This window comes from Sparus aurata, chromosome 16 (assembly GCF_900880675.1).
Source record: "Sparus aurata chromosome 16, fSpaAur1.1, whole genome shotgun sequence".
NCBI lineage: Eukaryota > Metazoa > Chordata > Actinopteri > Spariformes > Sparidae > Sparus > Sparus aurata.
Window position 1 is genome coordinate 11669572 of NC_044202.1, and position 21809 is coordinate 11691380.

Below are 21809 nucleotides of genomic sequence, written 5' to 3' on the forward strand. Positions count from 1 at the left end.
ACCATGGAGTTGAATCAATGTTTCTCTGGCACACTCTTATCAACAGCTGAATATAAGGCTCATAAAGGCATCGAAGTATTGAAGGGCTGTTGTGTTTTATTGCATCAGATTATAACAATGTTTTCTTTGTAATAGTTTAACTACAGCCTATTTAAATTGAAGCATGTGTTAACACAGAACACCTCACTCTTGTTAATGAAAGTGATTATGATTATTGGATTGTAGCTGTCGTGCTACATGGGAAAGTTAAGCCTAACAAGGCCTTGCACATCTGCCCATTTCCATTAATTGCTGACAAAGAGTTTGAGGTACTATCTTTGTCTCATTTTGATCCAGGAAAACCACCCATGCCCTAGGTCAGCATTTGGTTTTAATTTTGCAGTTTGGATAAATGATGAGACGGTGTATGCCTGACTGTTGGTCACAGAAAATAGGATTGAAGACAAATTACTAACATACAAGTTTTCACTCAGTTTCTGACTCTGTTTAGTGACATTGGTGCTTTCTTGTTGCAATCAAGAGACATCATTCCTGATAATGAGAGAGGGGAAGGAATGTGTTGGTTCCTCATTCTGTCACACCCCCACCTACCAAACACATATTAAATAAGAGATTTTTTTTTGCCCAGTCTGTTTGTTGACATACTCAATACTACATTTCTGACAAGCTCCTGCTGCTCCCATCTGTTCCAAGCCAAAAATCACTAGAGTCCCAGCTGATTTTGAAGGTTCGCTGTTAAAATGCAGCCCATGTCGTATCCTTTTTCTGTTTTGCCATTTTGACTAGGGCTGCAACTAGTGATTATTTTCTTTATTGATTAATCTGCCCAAATACTTTTCACGACTAATCGAGTCCACAGTGAATAGAAATTGCTTCTCCTGTCCAGCTAACAATACAAATACCCTTTTTTATTCTGGTAACATGGGTAAAATGAACCATTGCATTAGAGGCGAGGGATCGAGTTTAGATCACATGTAGTTGTAAATTAAAAAATATTTTTTATAACCGATAGTGGGGAGTGTGAGAAATTATTCACCTTGCCTTCTTTCCTATTGGCTGTGATCACTGTGGTCTCCTTAGTTACAGGGGTGGGGACAGGAAGCACATTGCATGTTATCTCCTCCAGTCACACTGACAGCCAGAGTCTTTCCTTCCTCCCTCTTCTCTCTTGTTTCCTCTCCTGACAGCTGGACCTTTCCTGGCATTGTTGCATGACGGAGGAGGAGGCTGTGTGTCGGCATAGACGCAGTTAAGATGTGCTAAATAGATTAATAGTGTTCAGTGCTTTTTGATCCTCTGATTTACGGTCTACATTTTCAGCTAACCGCTATTCGGCATAGCTCTTTGGTCAACCTTTTCCACTTATCCAAACAACTGATATGAAATGTCAAACTTTCAAGCCCCATCTAAGCAGTGGGCAAAGGAAAGAGATTACCCCCTTTCCATAGGCCAGAGGAAGTCAACGGAGAGTGGGTACAAGGGCTGTTCTTCAGTCCGCAGTCATACACCCCATCAGCATGCATCCTGACTCTTCATCCTGTTATTCTTCCCATTCCTTATCTGGTATTCTCACATCTTGTCGAGCTCACAGCATGCATCCTGTGCTTCATTTTCCACAGCATCCCCTGTATTGTTGTGGGTGTGTGAGTATGCCTATGCAAGTGCGGAAGGATGCATGTTTGTATAAGTGTGCCTAAGGCCTCAGTGGATAAAAGGGATGTGTTTCTAGATGCCTTGGTAGCATGTGCACATCCACCGAAAACACTGACAGTAGAGTTAAACGGGTTAAAGCGGAGTGAGAGAGGGATTCCTGAGTTGCACCTTAAAGCACTGCTCAGGTCTTTTGTTTATCTGCCTGATTTTACTGGCAGGTAAGGTCTTTGAAATGAGGTCCCACGAGATGCAGAAGAACCAACAATCTGTTTGGCTGTTTTCACACATGCTTTGTTCATGCTTTGAGTGTGTGTTTGTGTTCATACTAATTAATCCACCGGCTCTGATGGCTCCTGTCATAACTAAGCTTTTTAGTATGCGTGGAACTGCACAGAAACATGTTTGTTTCTCAAGGAAGTAAGAGTTGGGCTTCTTCCTTGTATTGTAGCCCAGATGAGGCAAGCTGTTTCTTTTTTTTTTCTAGCAAGATTTGTGAAAACCATTTTCAGCTCATAAGGCTTCACTCTTAAAGCCAGCCTGTTAAATGACTATTGCTGTGGCTTCCAATTTAACGCTACATATCCCCCCCCCCCCTTCAGATGGCAAAAGCAGCAGTAAAATAGCCTATCTTTGCTTGGTATTTTAGAAGGAGTCTGAGTCTGCATTTGTGTGCATTAGGTTGCCTGTTTCAGCTGAGCTAGGGTATTGGGCTGCTTTAAAAAGGTGAAGCGTGGAGAGCAAGAGAGGAAGTATTAGCACTGAACTCTCGCTTCTGCTGTGCTGGATTAGAACATTTTTTCGCAATCGCTGAATAATTAGCAATATTATGAAACTACCCTGAGAAGGAGCTTTTAGCATTCTGTTAACTACCGTACCGTCCACAGTGCTTCCTGTAAGGGAATGTTATCTGTGGGAGAGTGTGAAGGAAAGAAAACAGTTTCTGTATCTTTCTGCCTGCCTTCCTCCCTCACCCTGGGGTGCCTCCCTCAAGTTTGAATGTGTGCAAGTGTGCACACACTCACATGTTTCACCCCAGGATCCTGTTGGAAGTCCCCCCACGCAGAGAGTAATGAACGTTGGCCCCTTGCGGCAACCATTAAGAGTAAGCTATTATGGTTCAGTATCGAGCCAGCCCTCCCTGCCAGTTTCACCTCACTCTATGGTAGACCCCACTGAGTGCAGAAAACTGGCACTCCTATGGCTCATTGAGCTGCCAGCGTGCCCCCCACCAGCACACAGTCCCATAAAGCAGTTCCACATCATCAAATGTGATGATCCCCTGTTCTAATTTTAGTCTGAAGTCTTAATAGCTCAGCAGATACTGTCTGAAACACTCATTTCACTGTAGTGCTGTGAGTGAGGAGGAGAAGATGGGGTTTTGCTGCAACTTTATAGGAATCATGTCAATTATTTACGGCAGTGTTTTAGCTACTGTGACTGATTGGCTATGAAAACACCCTTTGGTGAAATGAGTGTTTGAGAGAGCCCAACCGATACATTTGTTAATATTATCAGCTGATAATGGCCAATCACATATGCACAGGTATCAGCTTATACTGTTTATGTGCAGATGGGAAACCTTACATTTTTTACAGATAATATTACAGAAACTGACCCTTAGTGCGATTTAGAATGATTAAATGTCCAGTGAAGTTTACTGTGTTTGGACACTGTAATTTTAGACAATATAGTCTATTGTTAAATATATTTCCTCCAATAAACATCTTTGACATAATTCAAAGCACTCATTCTCAGTTAGCATTTTTAAGACAATGTTGGTCACATTATCTCTGGGCATTATCTAACACGTATTTGCCTCTTGACAGTTGTTTAATGATTTTGCCTCTCTGATGATCATGATCTCAAAATTGGCATCATAATACATTCTCAAGCTACAGTTAACTGGCCTACTTTTGAGTTGAATCACTGCACCTGTTCATTGATCACTGCTGGTGCTGGAGTTGTCAAATGTTCCCTCAAGTCTAGAGATGTAACAGTCAGAGTAATTTGATAAAAAAAAACAAAAAACTAATTTATTGAAAAATTTGTTCCATAATCAATTTCTTGTTTCAGTTACTTTTAAGTCACAAATCTCCAACATTTGCTTTTTAAATGTGAGGACTTGCTGCTTCTTTGTCATTTATGATAGTAAATGAAGAGTCGTTGGGTTTTGGACTGTTGGTTAGACAAAAAGGCAATTTGAAGATGAGGCTCTGTGAAATTGTGAGCACCATTTTTTTCACATTTTTCATGCAACTTCTTTTTTGTAAGCACTGTTTGTTGCAAAGGTTAAGACATTTCCTCAAATGTGAGAAAACCTTTTCAAATATTTTTTTCAATCTAGACTGTTTTTTTTTATAGAAACACATGTATGGAAAATACATTCTTTTCACATCCCAGTGTATTCAGCCCCCTTTGTTCCACTCTCTCGCTATTTCTGCCTTTTCTCCCTGCCTCCCCTCAGCTCTGCGTTTCTTGTGGCCCCTCTCCGCTTGTCTACGCTGTCTGTTTGCTTTGTTTAATCACCAAACTAACGCGCTATGACACGTTCCTATAGCACACCGTCACCGTTGCTGCCAGCAGCCACAGAAAGCCACATTCAACTTGGCACTTCTTCCCCTTCCTGCATGCAGCCACAGTGACGGCCCCAAAAAACATTGTATTTGCCACCGTTTATGATTAATGGCTTTGCTGATTGTTGTTCTTGGCCATTACCAAACCTACACATTCTGCTTTTATCATACATATTCTCAGGGACTCAGGCAGAATGCAGGAGGTAAACTGTGTGTCCAACAAGGATTGAAAGGATGTGTTCTAGTCAAGACAAACTAATGACCTTGGTTTATTTGATAATGGTTTAAGTTAAAGTTTCATCAAAGCATTTTTTGATGGAAAGAATTGTATACAAACCAAGTTTGAACCAAACAGGTTGCTTTTTAGGAGTCTTTTAGGAGTAGCTCAGCAGTACAGATTTTTACATTGCATACAAATTTACAAAGCGTTATAATCTCTCAAAATATTCTCTCCACCTGATATAGATGAAATTTGGCACAAACATGGAAGATACTTCTTAATTAACACTAATTTGGCAGTGTTCAGCAAATGAACATGGTATGATAGTACAAACCTTGATAGCATGTTATAACTTTGCGTAGTTTAAATAATCCCAGTATTAGTTTGCTTTATTCTGCATTTTGAGGTGAAAGAGATGATATGCTCATTTTTCTCTGCCTTCTACAAACTACATCTTTGTGGCACCAGTTTCCACCGCTGTTGGTCATCGTGGTAAAATATTTAACCAGTAGGAGTCGAGGGAGAATGTGGAGTTGATGTGTAATAGAGAGCAAATTGAGTTTTTCCTCCATCTATTTGTCAGTGGAATAAATATGTGGCAGTGGTTAGTAAAGCAAGGTGGAGGAGAGATGTAGCCCTATTTCCTGCTTGTTTCCTGCTGTATTTGTTTAGCAGATTTTTCTCTAAGGCAGTTTCCCCTCCTTCCGCGTGGAGTGTTATTTCTGTGGGTTCTCTTCTCTCAGGAGAGCCTCGCCTGCAAACACACAAAAGCTCATTAGCTCGAGTGTGTGTGGGTGTTTTAATGTGTCCTTGGGTGTTTGTTTTTATATGTACGGTATGTGTTTAACTCAGTGTCAGGGCACACACATTTCTGTGCATTGTTGGACCATAGCTAGATGTTACATGAGTTGTTATTTACGTGTGTGTTTTCAGGCAGCTTCAGCTCATTATTGATGATCAGAGAGCAGAACGTGCTGCTTTCAGGGAGGCAGTCGTCTTGGATATAAACACACGTGTGTACATCACAGTGTACACTTTCTGCAATTTCTGCACTGTAGTGTTTGCCTCTGTGTGTGTGTGTGTGTGTGTGTGTGTGTGTGTGTGTAAGCTTTTTATGGGTATAGAATGCATCAACTGGCCGTTTCCAATTTGGATGAAAGCATCTCTCCTCTGTGTCCTGGCTTGCCGTTTACCCGTGAGATGAGTAAGCATGTGTGTATGGGAGTGTAACTCTGTAATTTTATTTTATTTTTTTTTTTACCTGGCAAAGGGAGAAGAGCATCCAGAAACCTTGTTACTCCACTCGTTTATTTAGTGGCGTATCTCCTTAAAGACCTGGCGCTGGAGCTTTTTCCCCAGCCTGCTTTAGGAGAATCCCTGACACACAACATAAATCTCCCCCTCTTGCTGCCAGCAAACCACACCGTCATTTCTGTCTCGAGCCATTTAGACCCTTCAGCCTGTGGGGGCCAGCGCTGATTTCTACATCATGTCAGAGTAGAGAAACGGCGTGGGGGAGTGACTGTGAAGCAAAGAGATGATTGATATTTGTCAGTACTATTTCGAAAGTTTAGATTTAATGAATGAATTAATGCTTATCCATGTGTGACTCATAATACTCACATGTCATATGTACATTAAAGAAGTAGGTGGCTGCAATTGCATATTTTTACTGTCTGCACTGGTTGTCAGGTGAATCACTTATTAGTGCAACTCCTATGTAAGAAATGGGCAATAAAATCTACTGCCCTTGTTCTGTGCCAAATGTTCATCCAAGGCTAATATGAATCAGCTGTCTGGTTTAGTGAATCAACTGTGTATCTTCAAGAATTTTTTTTTCCCCTTACAAAACTGCCTCTTTGTGTCACTATCCCTCAGCAAGGAAATGCTTAAAGGGGAAACACAAAAGGGGAATTTTGTGCGTGTAACTTTGGAAGATAACCAATAAGTAATCTAATGAAAACAAAAGACAAAAAGCCTGTTTTGCTCAAACTTAATTACGAAGCTATTGTAATGTGAATAAACATTATCACGGGGCGCTCATGCACTTTGTGTTTTCTACGACTGCGCATATAGTCACATCTCCACAGCAATAAACACTCCTATGTTGTTCATTATGGCTTCTTCTCTCTCTGAAAAAGGGGCAGCAGGGATGCCATGGGGAACACGACTTGCACCCCGTTGTGTTTTATACTACTGCAAGTAATAGACACAATTGGGTACTGCTGTCGCAAATGAGTCGGAGTGTTTGATGTAGCCATTTCCAGACACATAAGATTTCCTTAATTCGATTGAACAGTGTTGATCCACAGATCTTATCTGAAGTCCTGCATGTCCAGTGTTGCTATTATTTACTGAGAACCAAAATCTTCCTTGTTTCCTCATTCCTGGGTTCATCAGGTCAGCAAACTGAAGCAAGCCATGTACTGAGCATCCTGTACTGAGCATTTTGTGTTTTAATATGTACACAGTCGCACTCCTACTGTAAGCAATGGCAACTTAAGTGCTGACCCTTTGGCTACAGGATGTTGGCATTTCAGTCCCCTAAAGCAAACCCTTAGGGGACAGGATATTTTAGAATTAAACCTTGTATTTACTTTGTAAGAACTGAACTACACATGCTGTTCTTAACTATGCTGATAGCACAGCAAACTCATTAACGGCACCGGAATAGTTTGTGCACGAACATCAAAGGGTTGTGCAGTGTAGGCCTACTCTTAAATCAAAGATTAGGAAGTAAAAATAAGACAGAAGCATGAGGAAACATTTTTTTTTCTCCTCCGCAAGAGGGAGGGGGAGAGAGAGGCAGCTGTGAGTTGACGATAAGACCCAGAAATGCATACGTTTTCATGGCTCAGTCACCCCCACCAATGCACACTACACTTCTGCTCTCTGCTTTAAAAGAAACCTCCGTCTTTCATATGCTTGGCCTGCCAAACCCCTAAACTGTTGAAGTGGAGTGTCGTCTTGGATAAAGTCGTCTGTGCCGTGAATAAAGGGCAGGAATGCATTAAACGCCCAAATCCTTTCGCTTGCAACGGGTACCCAGGCTTTGTGATTGCTAAAGTGCACAGCTTTAAAGTGAAAAGGCTTGTTCCTCGCGTCGGTCTTGTTTCACTCGGCACCGGCACATTTAGGTGTAAATGTGATTTGCCGTAGCTCTTTTGGACATGGCCACCACATTTTTTATGTCTATATTTATCTCGCCTTCCTAGTTTGTTTTTTTTTGTTTCTTTTTCCTGTTAAATCATTGAATTGAATCATACTTGAATTGCGCAAGCATGCATGTATGAGCAGGAAAAGATGGAGTGATTTTGCACAGCACAGGTTTTTTCATCCTAAATCCTCCTGAACAGGGAGGACTCATTCAGTCGCTCTGCAGAGTCGAACATTTGATCATTTTTGCTTGAAGATTAATTGGTGTTAAACTCAATCTGTTTCAGGTGCCAGATATTATCAGCCTAATACCAGGCATCACAAGGCATCTAAAGCTGCTTTCCTCAGGCAAAGCTGATCACACTGATTACTCGCCCATTACATCTCTTTTGCTCTCCTTTCTCTGTCCCTCTCTCACACACACACACATACACACTACACATATATGGACAGATGTGCTCAGCGTGGTCAGAGGACGTTTTGCTCTGAGCTACAGGGTGAGGACGAGGCAGTTATGGAGCAGCAGGTCTATTTTTGGGCTCTTAATGGACTTGTTCCCATTCTCCAGTGGAGCAGGTCTGGCTGAATGATCTTCATCAAGCTTAAACCTGATTGCAGTAACTCCTCCTTTTGTTTTCAATTTTACTCCACCCCCCGCTGATCTCTTTGCTCCATCTTTGATCTCTCCTCCACTCGACCCTCTCATGTTTGTCCTCATGCTGTGTTTACATTCATTAGATAATGTCAGCCTGGATAGGAGGGGCCGCAACATTAGAAAAAAAAATATTTCTCAAGTGACTATTCTATCGCCTATCACCTTTCCTCTTCCATGTCACCCTCGCCTGAACTGCTTCCCTTTATTCTGCAAGTGCTGTTTCTGTGTGATCATGTTTTGGCATCAGGCTGGGTAAATAAATGAGAAGCTTCCCTCTCCCATGGTGCTGAGTTCACGGTGGCTGATTCTGTCAAATATCACTCTTTCAGATGAGTAGATACACTTAATTTTGTTTTTCTGTGTTCCTTCTAGCTTGTCCTCCTGCATGCACATTGACTCTACAGGCTAGGCCAAGTTCTGCTTTGCCTATTTAAGGGTAATAGTCTCGGTGTGAGTAAAATTCGAACCATATGCAACTTAGTGTTGTTTTCACTGGTGACTTTTGGTACAACAGGGATGGTCTGCCTGCTGGAGAGACATCTGTGGCTGTGGAACAAAATGGCTAACTGTGAAGAGTCTTTGTCAGGCATGCTGCTCTGACATCACAAAACATTAACAGCTTGAGATGTTTGATAAATCATCAGTAATGTGGATGAGGGTATTCGCCCAGCCCCACTTAAAAACAAAACAAAACAAAAACTCCACAAGTCACTAGTGTTTTCTAGAGCTTTTTCAACATCATTTCAAAGTCCTCCTCTAAAGGAATTGACTGACAACCAAGGGTTGAGGGTGAAGTGTTTGAAAGCTTGTTTTTTTTAAGAAAAGTTGGTAAATGGACCTAGAGGTTTATTTTTTATTATTTTATTTTTTTTTAAACACACTTTTTCTCAAGGTTATAAATGAAGATTCACATGAAACATCCATCCTCCCACAACACCACACTTTCATCTCAACTTGTAGCCACTTCCTCTCCCAGATTCCTCAGTCCACTGCTTCTCAAACACCTTCAACTGCAATTCACCTCTCCCACATCCTTCCCTTTTTGGGTGCACATCTCTCCCCACTGCCAAGATCACCAAAGAAGATGAGGAGGAAGCAGCTTTTTACTTGAGCTTACAAAGGGCAGATGTATCCGCAGCCATAGCCTGTGACATTTTATTCTTTCGCGGCAGATTTGAGAAGAAAGGGCAGACAGCGAGAGAAACAAAAAAAGAGAAGGTGAAATGAAATGTATATTAACTTAGATTGAGGCAGAAAAAGAGCAGCGCAAGTCAAGAGGAGTACAACTGAACTCTGCTTGCTCAGCACTGTGCCTATAATTCTCTCTCTTCTCTCTGTCTTTGTCTCATCAAACCTTCTTCCTATCTGCCCCCAACTACTCTGAAGGTTGATTTTTGTCTCCTCCTGACAGATGTCTGAGCAAAACACTAAATAGTGATATTATGATCTCTCTTCCTGTGTCTGTCAGTGTGTGTGCAGCCAGCCCCCCACCGGTAAATAGACAGCTTTGACAGAAAGTGCTGTTTATGTGTGTGGTTTGCTGAGTCAGGCTGTGGATGACACACTGAGCTGAGAGATGCTTTAAGGGGAGTAACTGGGGATCTGTTATTGTTCCTCATTTGGCTGTTAAACACGTACATACTCAAGTTTTTCTTATCGATGTAAATCCAAAGTTCAAGAAAAGTTCTGATTTGATAGCCGACCATTCCCCCACTCCAGTAGATTGTGTTCTTTTTCTTGCTTTGTCCTCCTTTCCTTGCATCTTTCTCACAAAATCAGCCTTTTTCTGCCGGGGTGGACAGCTAGACAAATGATTTTGTCGGCCGTGCAAGGCAGGGGGTAATTTTTAGGTGAGCGCAGCGCTTCAGAAAAGACTTGCCGCACTGAAATTAGAGGTTGTCAAATGCCGCACGTCTCCACTGATGGCCCAGCACGGCCCCCTTATGTTAATGTGGCATTTCAGTGAGGGGAAATTAGAAGGCGGGCTGCTGCTGCTGCTGGTTGTTGGGTAGCATTGTCACATGTGCACACTTCCTCTTTTTATTTTTTTTACTCTGTTATGTGAAGGGAGAATGTGCTCGGATGCAGATATAAAATATATGTGCTTTTGTTGGAAGCTGTATGTACAGAACACATTTTTTAGAACAGCAGCTCCTATTTACCCATCATTGATGGCTCCTACACACACACTTAGTCCACCAGTGGTCTGTTAAATAGCTCTTCTGTGTTTTTAATGTTAGCTTGAATAGCCAGATGGAGCACAAAAGGTTCTTAGATTTATAGTAAGTAGGGGCATTTCATTTTTATAAGATGCAGTATAGTTGGGATCTTATTTTCCATATCTCCTACGTGTGAGCCAGCCGTGGATAGTTTCACTTATTCGTCAAGATGTTACAGAGATTAGTCTAATGACTACATGGTTGAAATCCTGTCTCTTTAACTACTAGGCCATCATGTTGAACTTTTATGTACTTGAGGGTTCTTTTGGACACACAACACACAATCATCTGTAATTAACTGTCCTGTTTTTCATATTCCCATTACTCTCTGTGCTGTGCTGGCCTGGCCTCCTCCCTGTATGATGTGTCACTGCCAAGCCTCTCTGTTCATACACAAAGCCTGAATGTGGCCTAAAGCCGCTGTTGTCGGTTAGGACTGATGTAATCTGTCCTCTGGGCTGGATACCGTAAGGATGAATTCATCTTTAGGGAGGACTGGGAGTGTGTGAACTGCTGAGTGCTGAGGTCATGTTTGTGAAGGAGTCGCTCCGGGCCGAGTCTCCCGACTTGTTTGTACGGTTCAAATTTGTCCCACAGGTATTGTCCACACAGCTGCAGGCCAGATGTTGATGTGTATCCTTGTCAGTGTCCGTGAGCACATCAATCACATATTTGTCAGTCTGTCATTGACACAGTATCCAGAGACAACGCTTGAATTTTTAACAGGAATTCCCCACAAACTGATTCTATGGCTAAACCTGACCTTTTTTTTTTTCTTTTTATAAAAGTGTACAGTTATTCTCATGTTAAACAAAGGCGAGAGCTTTACTCAAACCTAATTATGGAATTGTGACCCATCTTCTAATTTTGCTTCAGTGTAAGGTTAAGGCCTAGAGGTCAGGCATGCTCCACTCAGGGCATCTGAGTTGAGTGTCAGGTTCCGCAGCTAGAGTTTAATATAGAGCTCCCAACTGCTTGGAAGTCTCATGAGAGATGGAAATGGTGTCTAACACCCGCCCCCACACACATCATTCCTCGAGGCCTCACCAGCCTGATCATTTTGGTGCAGCTGCTTCACACTCAAACGTAAAAACATGTTTTTGTAGATGGGTCTTTCCTCCCCTTTACTGCGAGTTAACATTTTGGTTCAGCAGTGGCATGAGTGTCTGTTTAGTGACGGCAAATGGGCGAAGTTAGAAAGGGTGACATGAGTGTGTCCCCAATCAACAGGTGTTACAACTGCAGTCATCGATCTTCATCCAACTGTGACACTCACACGTACTGTACACACAACATACAAGATGGAACAGGATGAATGAAGTCTTGTTTTCAACCTGCACAGCACAGAATACCTCTGTGAGAGTTTGTGTGAGCTACAGAGGCAGTCAAAGTGGGGTGCGCAAGTGTGAATTAGATGCAAGTGTGTGTGGGTGGGTGTGGGTGGGTGTGTGTGTGTGTGAGAGGGAGAGAGGTCCATTAGTTTTATCTGACAGAAGGATCAGATCTGAAGGCATGTACCTGAGCCTGAGCGATTCTCCGCGTCTCATCTCCCCACCTGCCCAGCTGCTCACACAGGCTACTCTATTAGACAACAGCCACAGGGGAGTACCAGGCAGAAAGGAAAGATGGTGGCCTTAACCCCTAAATAATTCAGCGCTTAACTTTTGTCTCTGGCATATAAGATAACTTGCACAGAAAAATACCTTCACTGTTGTTAGTCAGAGCAGCTGAAAAATTGCTGGTTCCTTAAGGTATAAAGAAGCACTCGTGCTTGGCTGTCATACATTTCCACACTCACAGGCGATGATGATTTTTTCTGTACTCCCGGAAAACAAACGTACACAGTTGTTTGTCTGTAAATGACAAACAATACTAACGGCAATTGACAGATTTCTGTTGTTTTTCTTTTTTTTTTTTCCCCCAACAAAGATTTATATGCTACATTAGGCCTTTGCCCTGAAGTCAAAATCAATATGACAGTGATGTATCAAATACAAAGGAAAATAAATGTTTGTTTGTGCCTTTGCTTACCACAGTGTACACGTTTGTGTGTTTCAGAGATCAACAGAGTACGTAAAGACATGTACAGTGACACAGTGAATGGCCTTGTGGACAGACACCCTCTGGAGCTGCCGGAGCCTATGGGACCCATTGTCCACCTGCAAGAAAAACTGTTTGTGCCTGTCAAAGAGTACCCTGATGTAAGTAGCTGCTTTACACATTTCTCATGGCAGTAGCTGTATCACAGTGCTAATATTATTGGTGTGTTTGTCTTTATGTTTTAAGACTAATATTTACCCAGGAACCAGTAGACAAATGGTGTTTTGAACCAAATACAAAAAAAAGGAAATTTATGGAATAGTATGTCTTTTGGAATATGTTGTTTGCTTATTCTCCAGAACAACTCTATCAGCAACTATAATAGATTAAACATTCTTGTGTCTGCTGACATGCTCTTGCCGGAGGCCATGCGTCTTTGCGGTGTGTCATCACTGGAATGTCAGCTGCCAATAGTTCAGTGGTCTGTTTTTGTCGCACACTTTGCTCACTCCTTTAGTGCATTTCTTTTTGTGCTTTCCTCTTCTTTTTGCTCCTTTGTTCTTATCTATTTATGTCAAAAAAGAGCCAAGACTGTCTTGGCTAATTTGTTTGTTAAGCGATAGTTGCTGTACTCAGAAGATGTACCATACTGTTAATGGACTACTGTTATAGCTACATCAGGTGGCTGTCTAAAATTGGACCCAGTCTCATGAAAACATGGCATGCTGTGGTGTTTATGGGCCAGCTCAGCAGTAGATTAGTTCTGAGAGGGAGAGAAGGAAGGGATTGAGAGGAGGAGTGTCATGGAAAGCAAACTGCAATTCCATAAATATTCAGTTGAAGGAGATGGAAATCTTTTGGACTTATCACTTCGCATTGGTTAGAGTGGTGGTAGAGACTGCTTTCTCAAATGGAAAGACACACACACGCGCGCACACACACACACACGCACGCACACGGGATGAAAGTTAAATGATGGCGCTATCATGCTGGTTGTAGAGATGAGGCTGTGTCTGAATAATGACAGGTGTGTTTGTGTGTATGTATGTGTAAGGTCGTGACCACAGTCAGTCAGCCACCTTCCTGTCCTCATAGTAATCTCAGGCACACACATGAATGGTCATGTCACGTCTTGTGGAGTAGCATTTCTCGAGGTAATCCCAGTAGCTTGCAGTGAGGAAATGAATGGAGGGAGGTGACGAAGGATAAGACACACTGTAGAGCAGGGCAAGGCCTAGCCAGGCGTGGATTGTATTTTCCCCCTGACAGAATTGATAAAGGGCACCAGGGACTGGCTGGGATCAGCTCAGCTGCAGCTGACCCAAAGACCAGACTCATCCTCTGGGTTATGGGTGGTTTATTTAGCTTGAGCCCAGCCTTTCTGCCTTCATCTCAAGCAACAGGACATCAGGTCCTTGGATTGTCCTCTAATTAGCAGTGATAATCAATTATTTGCACCAGTTTTTTTGCTCTTATTTAAAAAATGCTGCCATCGCTCTGATGTGGGATCACCGGTCTGTGGTCATATACATTTGCTCTTACATATCAGTCAGCTGTCTCCTTAACAAATAATAATTAGTATCAGCCCTGGAAAAACCCTATTGGTCAATCGCCTGCAGCTGTTTATTTTAATTTGAAGGGCATGTCTGGTATATTCAGAAATGAACATGCTATTTAAAGATATAAGGCCAAAACCATTTCCTTTTTTGCTGTGATATCCCCTGTAGTTATGCTCTTCAAAAAAAATGTAATCACTGTATAGTTTCTCTGTGTGTGTGCATATGTGTGTCCATTTTCGTGAGTAGGTTCTGTGTTAACCCTGTGAGGACATGTTTTATGGAAGAGTGAGGGAGGTCTGTGAAAATGTGTGGAACTGCGGTTGCCACCTATGGCTGTAAAGACTCTCACACAAACACACAGGCACACACACAAACTATTAAGAGTGTGGCATCCTCAGATGACCCCTGCCTTTCCTTTTGCTCGATTTGCCATGCTGCTCTGTGCAGGGCAGGGCTATAACTCAGTATTGTGTTTACGAGCTGCCGTGAAAGCTACAAAATTAATTAGGCTTCCCCCTGGTGGCCGAGATGACTCACTGATGACCTTAAGCAGACACAATTTATACACACACTAATATGCACATGTGCAAGCAGAGACAAATACACTTTCATCATGATGCATTAAAGGCCAATATTTCCCTTGGACAATTTTTCACTCTACTTTTGTTCACACACCCGACACCAAATGTGGTCATTAAGTCTGCAGACAAACAGGAATATGCCAGATAGCTTTGTTTTATTTATATATGAGGATCAGGGGAAATTGGCAGCAGTTTAAAATTGTATTATTTTCTCTATTCCTACCTGTGCTATTCTCAGAAAATATCCAGGTTTATGTGAAAAAACTGTTAGACCAAATTTGATGTATAGCTAGTTTAACTAATGACGAAGGAAAGGATGAAAATGTCACTTCCTATCCCCATCTGCCCACTGCTAAAGGAAAGGAAACTGTAATGATGATTATTAGACTGGGGATTTTCCTCCCTCTCACATTTCCGTCTGATTTCCCAGATTCCCGCCATCGAAAAGGCATGCGTGTGTGTGTGCTTCTGTGTGTACGCGTGTCTCGCTGATGCAATTCTACATTCTCCCAAGAAAGCAGGCAATGGTGTTCTTGGCATCAGCTCATCTGCTATGGAAGATTTGTCATCGTTCATGATATTTCCCCATCTTTCCCTCTTTCCACTCTTTCTCTTGTCATTTTGGGACACTTGCTTTCCATTCGGTTTCCACTTTGATTTAAAAACATAATTCCTTTTTACCTTTACCCACCATATCCTCATGTCAAGGCCACGCTGGCTCGGTGGGGCTTTTTCTGTCTCACCTACGTGTCCCCTGCTCTCGTTTCACCGGTAGATAATTAGATTGTCCTGGTGCCTGGATGCAGTGCAGCATGTCAATTCTACCAAAATAACTTGCCTTGCCAGCATGCTCCTACTCTAATTCCCTTAAGTGTGTCCCTCTCCTGGCCTGTGTGTGAGTGCTTGCCTGCCACATCTGTCTGTAAACCTGTGTGTGTATGTGTGCGTGCGCTAGGCCTGCATCTCTATCATTTTGCCTGCCTGTGTGTGTCTGTCTAGCCACTCCCTCACCGTTCTTCAAAGTCAGCCATTTCCCGATGTCGTCAGTGGTGCAGAGCGCTGTGAAGCGTCACCGTGGTGACTGCATCTTGACTGACAGCTGAGTCGCAGGCTATCTGATAACTTCAACCTTCAATTAAATGCTATCTGTGGCTCTGCTTTTCTCCCGAGCACACGCTCACACACACATTGATAGGCAGCTGACTGACAGCTCAGCATGTCATTTCCGTTGACCTTCAGGCATCTGATAGGATGTGTGACATGTCTTTTAAGTTTGTCTCTGTCTCCACTTTATTCCGTGTGTTTGTATTTGCCAACTGTTCGATGGGTTGTGGGCAGGTCACTGGATATTAAGAAATGCTCAGGAGACATGCACCCACAGACACCACCTTTACTGTGCTGACGCCATGAAATGGGACCCTCTTGTTAGACATACACTGTTGAGCAAGTGCAAAACAGGACTGTCTGAACCCCTGAATGCCTGCTAGAACAGCTCTGAAAGAACAGAGTTATATATATACTGTAGGTCTATAAAAACAGCTGTGAGTTACGGCTCTGCTGTTGGTGTTTCTAGTGTTTGTTTGATGTTTAGGAGGTTGTTATGGTACTTACGTTTGTTTATCTCAGTAATGGAATCCTTTTAACCCCCCCACCTTCAATTTCCCCTCTTCTACCCCACCTGTCGTCTACAAAATAAAGACGCTCAGTCGAACAGATGTTTCATCTTGAAAGTCAACATTTTTTGGTTCTTATTCCAGTGTTTTGAAGGCAAATGGAAGTAATTGAACACTACAAATGACTTCTGGATAGGTACTATGTGCTTGCTTGTGAGAGGCAGAAAGGTTTTTTGGTTGTCATTCATTAGTGTATTAAAACTAAAGAAAAGGTTTTCATCAACTCTATGCTTTTTCACACATTTGAAGCTTTAAATGGTGCATGTCTTGAGACAAAATTAAATGCAGAACAGGTAATTAAAACAGACAAATAATTGAAGGGCGAATATTTAGGATAAAAATATGAGTAGGTTAACTATGAATATTATGAATTGATATTAAATAGTCAAGCACTATAAGCTTCCAACACTTAACACTGTAACAACAACATTGTGTTTTTGTACTGAACATGCATATGTCTTAAAAGTCTTACCCCTTGTCAGCCGTTTTGGCAATGCCCCCAGGCAGTTGTTGTTGGCTAAAAAGACCAGGTCCCTAACTAAATAATTGGGGAGAGCGCCATAAATTAGCTTTCAGTGGTCACTTGGACTTAAAAGCATATATAGAGTCAGAAGTTAAATCTGAAAAAACAAAATGCTCAAAAAGTTCATTGGCTTTGCCTAAAAATAAAGTTCAACATGCTTTCCCCCCACAAGTTATACTCCTACACCGTTTCACGACACCAACTTCTTCTACAGCTCAATCCACAGCGCTGTGATGCTGTAAGCTCATCCCATCAGAGCGCTTGAACAAATGCGAGCTTAATGTCTTGTTTGACCTGTTTAATTTTTACCTCACCTTTCTTGATAATCCTGTGCATTAGCCTGATATCCTCCTCTTACATGCCTACTAAAAGTCCATCTGCAGCTGCACCAAATCAGTTGAAACTGTCGTGAAGCTTGTCTGCTCCAATTTGAGATGCATAAAAGAAAAAGAGGCTCTGATGATTTGAGCAGACAGGATATCCTGGACCTTTCTGTTTCACTGCAGTAAAATCGCCCGGCCCAAACCAGCCAGTTCCCTGCGCAGGGAAAGTCATTAAGCTTGTTCCCATGAGGGTGTCATCACTTATCATGCCAGCTCCTGATATCCTTCTGACCCCCTTAAGTCATTACCAGTCCTGGAAATGTACCGCCCCACACCTCAGCTCACCTCACTGATAGAGCAGTCGAGTGGAGGATTTTGATATCTCTAGCTAGCCAGCCATGCATGATGATGATAATTTGATGAACGGATGGTTTTCTAGTTAGCTATTTGATGAGGAGGGTAATTACAATGATAATTTGAACAGAGGACTCTATTTGTTGTAGTCAGTTAACATGACGAAGGGCAACAGTGTAAGCGGTTAGATGTGTATTTATAACTACGCTAATGCCACTGATTGCTTTCATATTACCAACTTATGCCTGTACTGTAAGTGGACGGTGTTTAGTGCTTCATTGGCCTGTTGGTCTCTGCAGTCATTAAGCTGAGAGGCAGAGAGGTGAAAGCATAGAATGAAGGACAAATGAAGCAGGTTGACCACACAGGCGAGGGTGGTGTCACTGTATAAATTGTCTATGGGCAGAGACAAGATTCTACTGATACAGGATTTTGGAAACCAATGTTTTTGGTTTTAAAATGGTTGCATGAGCAAATAAATTCTAATATTCATTATTTAAACATATTCGGCAGTGATTTTTAACATCAGTCCCATTATGTGTGAGGTTAGTTCCCATCTGCAGTGGAAGGAGGTTGTACGGCACAGGTGCACATTCTTTAAATATATTTTATGATCTACATGTATAGTTTGTGATTTTGTCTTTCTATTCTGTACATGGCAACATGTATGATATGCCTTTTTGTCCTGGGAGAGGGACCCGTCTTATGTGGCTTTCTTCCATTTTATTCTTCGCTAAAATCAAGGTTTAAAGTAGAGGCTTCTTGTCCCCTGAGGCAATATGAGCTATTTAAATACAATTGACTGCACTTGACAGGGTTATTAAGGAGCTGTGACAAAGGCATGTGCAGAAGTAGAATATTTTACGGTTGATGATGATGCACAGATCTAATGCACTGTACTGGAATCACTACCTCAACAAATTGACCATTTATTGTAAATAGTTCAGCACCATGGACTTAGCTGGCAGAACTAATCCACCATCATAAACACTTCACTCTGCTTTACACAATTCGGAGGTAGTTGTAAACATGCATAAACATTGGATGTTCGTGTAGACGGCAACACTAAAATGATGATGAAGCGTGAATGAAATGTGCTGACCGGCTGATCAGCCAGTGCTAGTGCAACTTTAGTGCTTTCCCTAAACTGACAAAGTTCTCTGTTTAGAGGATTTTGATATTGGCCAGAAGTGACCATTCTTAAGTAGATGTCGTTTCCCTTCTTCGGCTGGATGGGAGGTTTGCAGATAAGATAGCACTGCCTGGCTAGCATTGGTTCACAGCTTTCTCAGTACTCTTCAGTTTACTTGTTGTGCTCAACTAACACGCAGATGAACACTGAGAGGGAGATGGAATTTTACTTGGGATCTTCCTTATTTTTCACTCTCTCTGCTAGTTGTTTATCTAAAGTGCACAAACTTTGCTCTCTGCTTCCTTCGCTCACGTCTCCTAATACTTCCAGCTGACATCAATCTTTACGCTTCCATCTTTCTGTCTTCCCCCCTCTGTATTTCCAGCCTGCCTGCAACCCCAAAATAAACCCAAACAGAATTATCAAAGGAGCCATGGATTAGGCTGCTAAATGCTGGATGTGCTGAATAGAGAGCTTTGAAGTCTATAGGGCTTTGAGGCGCAAATGTCACCACTGGAATCTAGGTGCAATTTTCAGTCTTCGTTGCCCCAGCATCACCTCTGCTGTCCGCCTTGTAGATCAACCATTTAACCTGCTGTAGTTTAAGCACCTGCATGTTCCCCATGTCTATTCTTGCTGTTTTACTGTGTGGAAAAGCTAAGCAGAGCTGCAGCGTGCTCGTATGTGTGGCGATCAGACCACAAAGCAAAGGCCAAAATGGATTAATTAAATGATGGAACATTTCTGCACAAAGATCAGTGAGTGATGAAAGGCGGCGGGCTGGTTGTTAGTAAGGTTGTGTATAGTCGGAGAGAAACATTGATTTGTGCTATGAGAGACCTCTGCACCACAGGAGGATGACAGATATGCAGAACAGGAAAGAAAAGATCCTGTGTACTAAGACAAAGAGGAAAAGGAAGCCTGCTCAGTTTCCAGAAAATGAAAAAAGGAAGTCTGGAAGCAGAAGGGAGGTGTTAAAGCAACCAGTGCTCAGCTATGCACCCTTCAAATACCATAACTTGAAGTGAAATGAGACGGAAGATATCTTGGGTATGAGGACAAGGAGTTTTCTCAGATAAAAAAGGAGGGTTATAATCAACTGACTGAGCGTAGAAGATAGAGAGCAGGGGAGAGATGACAGTGCCTGGTGTAACCACCACAGATTCCACCTTGCTTTGATACATTGCACTGAATGAACTGTTCCTCATTTCCATAAACCCAGCGAGGCCGGCTAATAAGTGATTGGTATTCTCCTCTCGGCCTGGCCCTGCTCTCCGATAAGCTCTTCGCGCACACAGCCAGAGCCCTCAGCATGATCTCATTTCCTGTCTCCCCACCACCACAAACAAACACCGTCAAAGGCGCAATTGTTCTGCTTCTCTGAGCATTGTTGGTGGAACTGCTGTTGTTTCTCAGTTGTTCACACAAAAAAAAAACCAAACCAAAAGGCATGTGCACACAAACCCAAGTGACAGTCAGCTCAGGGTGCGGAGGGTGTCTGCAAGAGTTCACTCTATACATTGTGGTTTCACACACAGCGGCGTAGACGTAGATATGCTCACAACATAACCCGCCTGTGGAGTAGCGATAACTGGGGCTAAACAAAGGCCCTTTAATGTCAGTGTAAGCCCTTGTCCTGAAGGGGGCTTTGTGTGTGTGTGAGTGTGTGTGCACGTCTGTCTGTTTTTCCGTGTTTACACACAAGCTGTTTGTATATGCTGTATGTGCTTCTCTATGTATTTGTGTGCTTGTTTGAAAAACTTGGCGAAAACGGAGGTAAAATTAGACTGAAATTAGAGGAGAAAAAGGGATTGTCCACCGAAAGGTCCCAGTGTCTCTAATCTTCTAATGCTGTAAATGAGCAGAGTGCAGCAAAGAGGAAAAGAGACTGTTGAGAGTTTACAAGTCAGCAAAATAGAGTGATATGCATGTGTTCTGTCCACCAGACGGGTTTCTGACAGTAGGGCTTAATTGAATGGAGCTAGTAGATACCCATACTTTTTTTTGTAATTGTTTTGTTCTACCCGGAAATTGCTCATGACTCTTCACTGTTATTCATGGGGAAGACACTTTTTGTATTTGTATTAATTATTATCTATTGGCAGAAGCCTGTTAAATTTCCCTGTCACTAGTGATTGTTTCAAGGTCTTGTGGAGGGTACGGAGATTTGTAAAGCAAGCCATGGTGTTCCCAAGACATGATTTTTTTTTAAAGACCTCAGTCTGATATTACAGAAGATGAAAACTAGCAAATTTTTTTGTAGTTGCGTAGGAGGCTTGATAGTTTAGCATGAGGACGTTGAAGAGCAGATAGTGTGGTTGGTAGTGAGGGGCACTGTATCCATCCTACTCCTCTGGCTGTACTGAGTGAAGTTCCTGGCATGCTCAGTGGCCCTGCAACCTTCTGATAACTCGTCTGCTCGGCTTTTTATTGTCTCTACATTCCTGTGGCTTAAAATGGAGATCGCCTTTTTTGAACAGCATATCAACATCCACAAGAAGAATGTCAAACCCTCATTGCAGAGTGGGAAGCCAGGGAGCAGAGAGAGCAATCCACTACAGTTAACATCACTGAGAGGCGTTTGGCATCATTTTTATTTACAGAGTCTCAGTTCTAATTGTGAGATTTTATTAATATGAGGCTGTATCATTCCCTGCTAAATTGCCAGATTGTGGTGAGATGTTTGAAGCACAGTCATTTAATGTGTGTTTGCATTTACAATGTACCTTGAGTGATGTGTGAGTGTGGTAACTGCTTAGCCAGACCTGACGCCTACGCTGCTGCGTGCCCCCACCCATATGTTGTTGCGACTTTCTGCACATGCCTCTGTCATCATTAAAAGACATCTGACACTGAAACTCCAGCCTTCACCCACAAGCCTTTGCTCCGGGGAAGGGGGTTGCCATAAAATCTAAGCCACATGCATGTAATGGCCTGCCCCAACCCTTTATCCCTGAGCGCCCTATCAGATAGAGTTTCACATCTAGAGTGAAAATGTGGTGGCGTGTTGGCTCTTCTTGCACACTGGCGTCCATGACTTTTCCCTTTTGCCCTTGTGTCATCATCTCTCTAACCTTTTCTCTCTTTATTTCTCCCAGCTTTCCTCCGTCAGGCCATGGTCTCTGTCAAGTCTAATTATCATCAACAT

General features: G+C 42.4%; 1 protein-coding gene across 1 annotated transcript in view; it reads left to right on the forward strand.

The window, feature by feature from the left end:
• The window catches only part of LOC115565786 (protein quaking-A-like), a 45620-nt gene that overhangs the window by 13976 nt on the left and 9835 nt on the right, over positions 1-21809 (forward strand). Inside the window, exon 2 of the mRNA XM_030391295.1 lies at positions 12535-12677. Within this exon, the coding sequence (XP_030247155.1) occupies positions 12535-12677 (143 nt within the window). The remainder of the gene's footprint in view (positions 1-12534; positions 12678-21809) is intronic.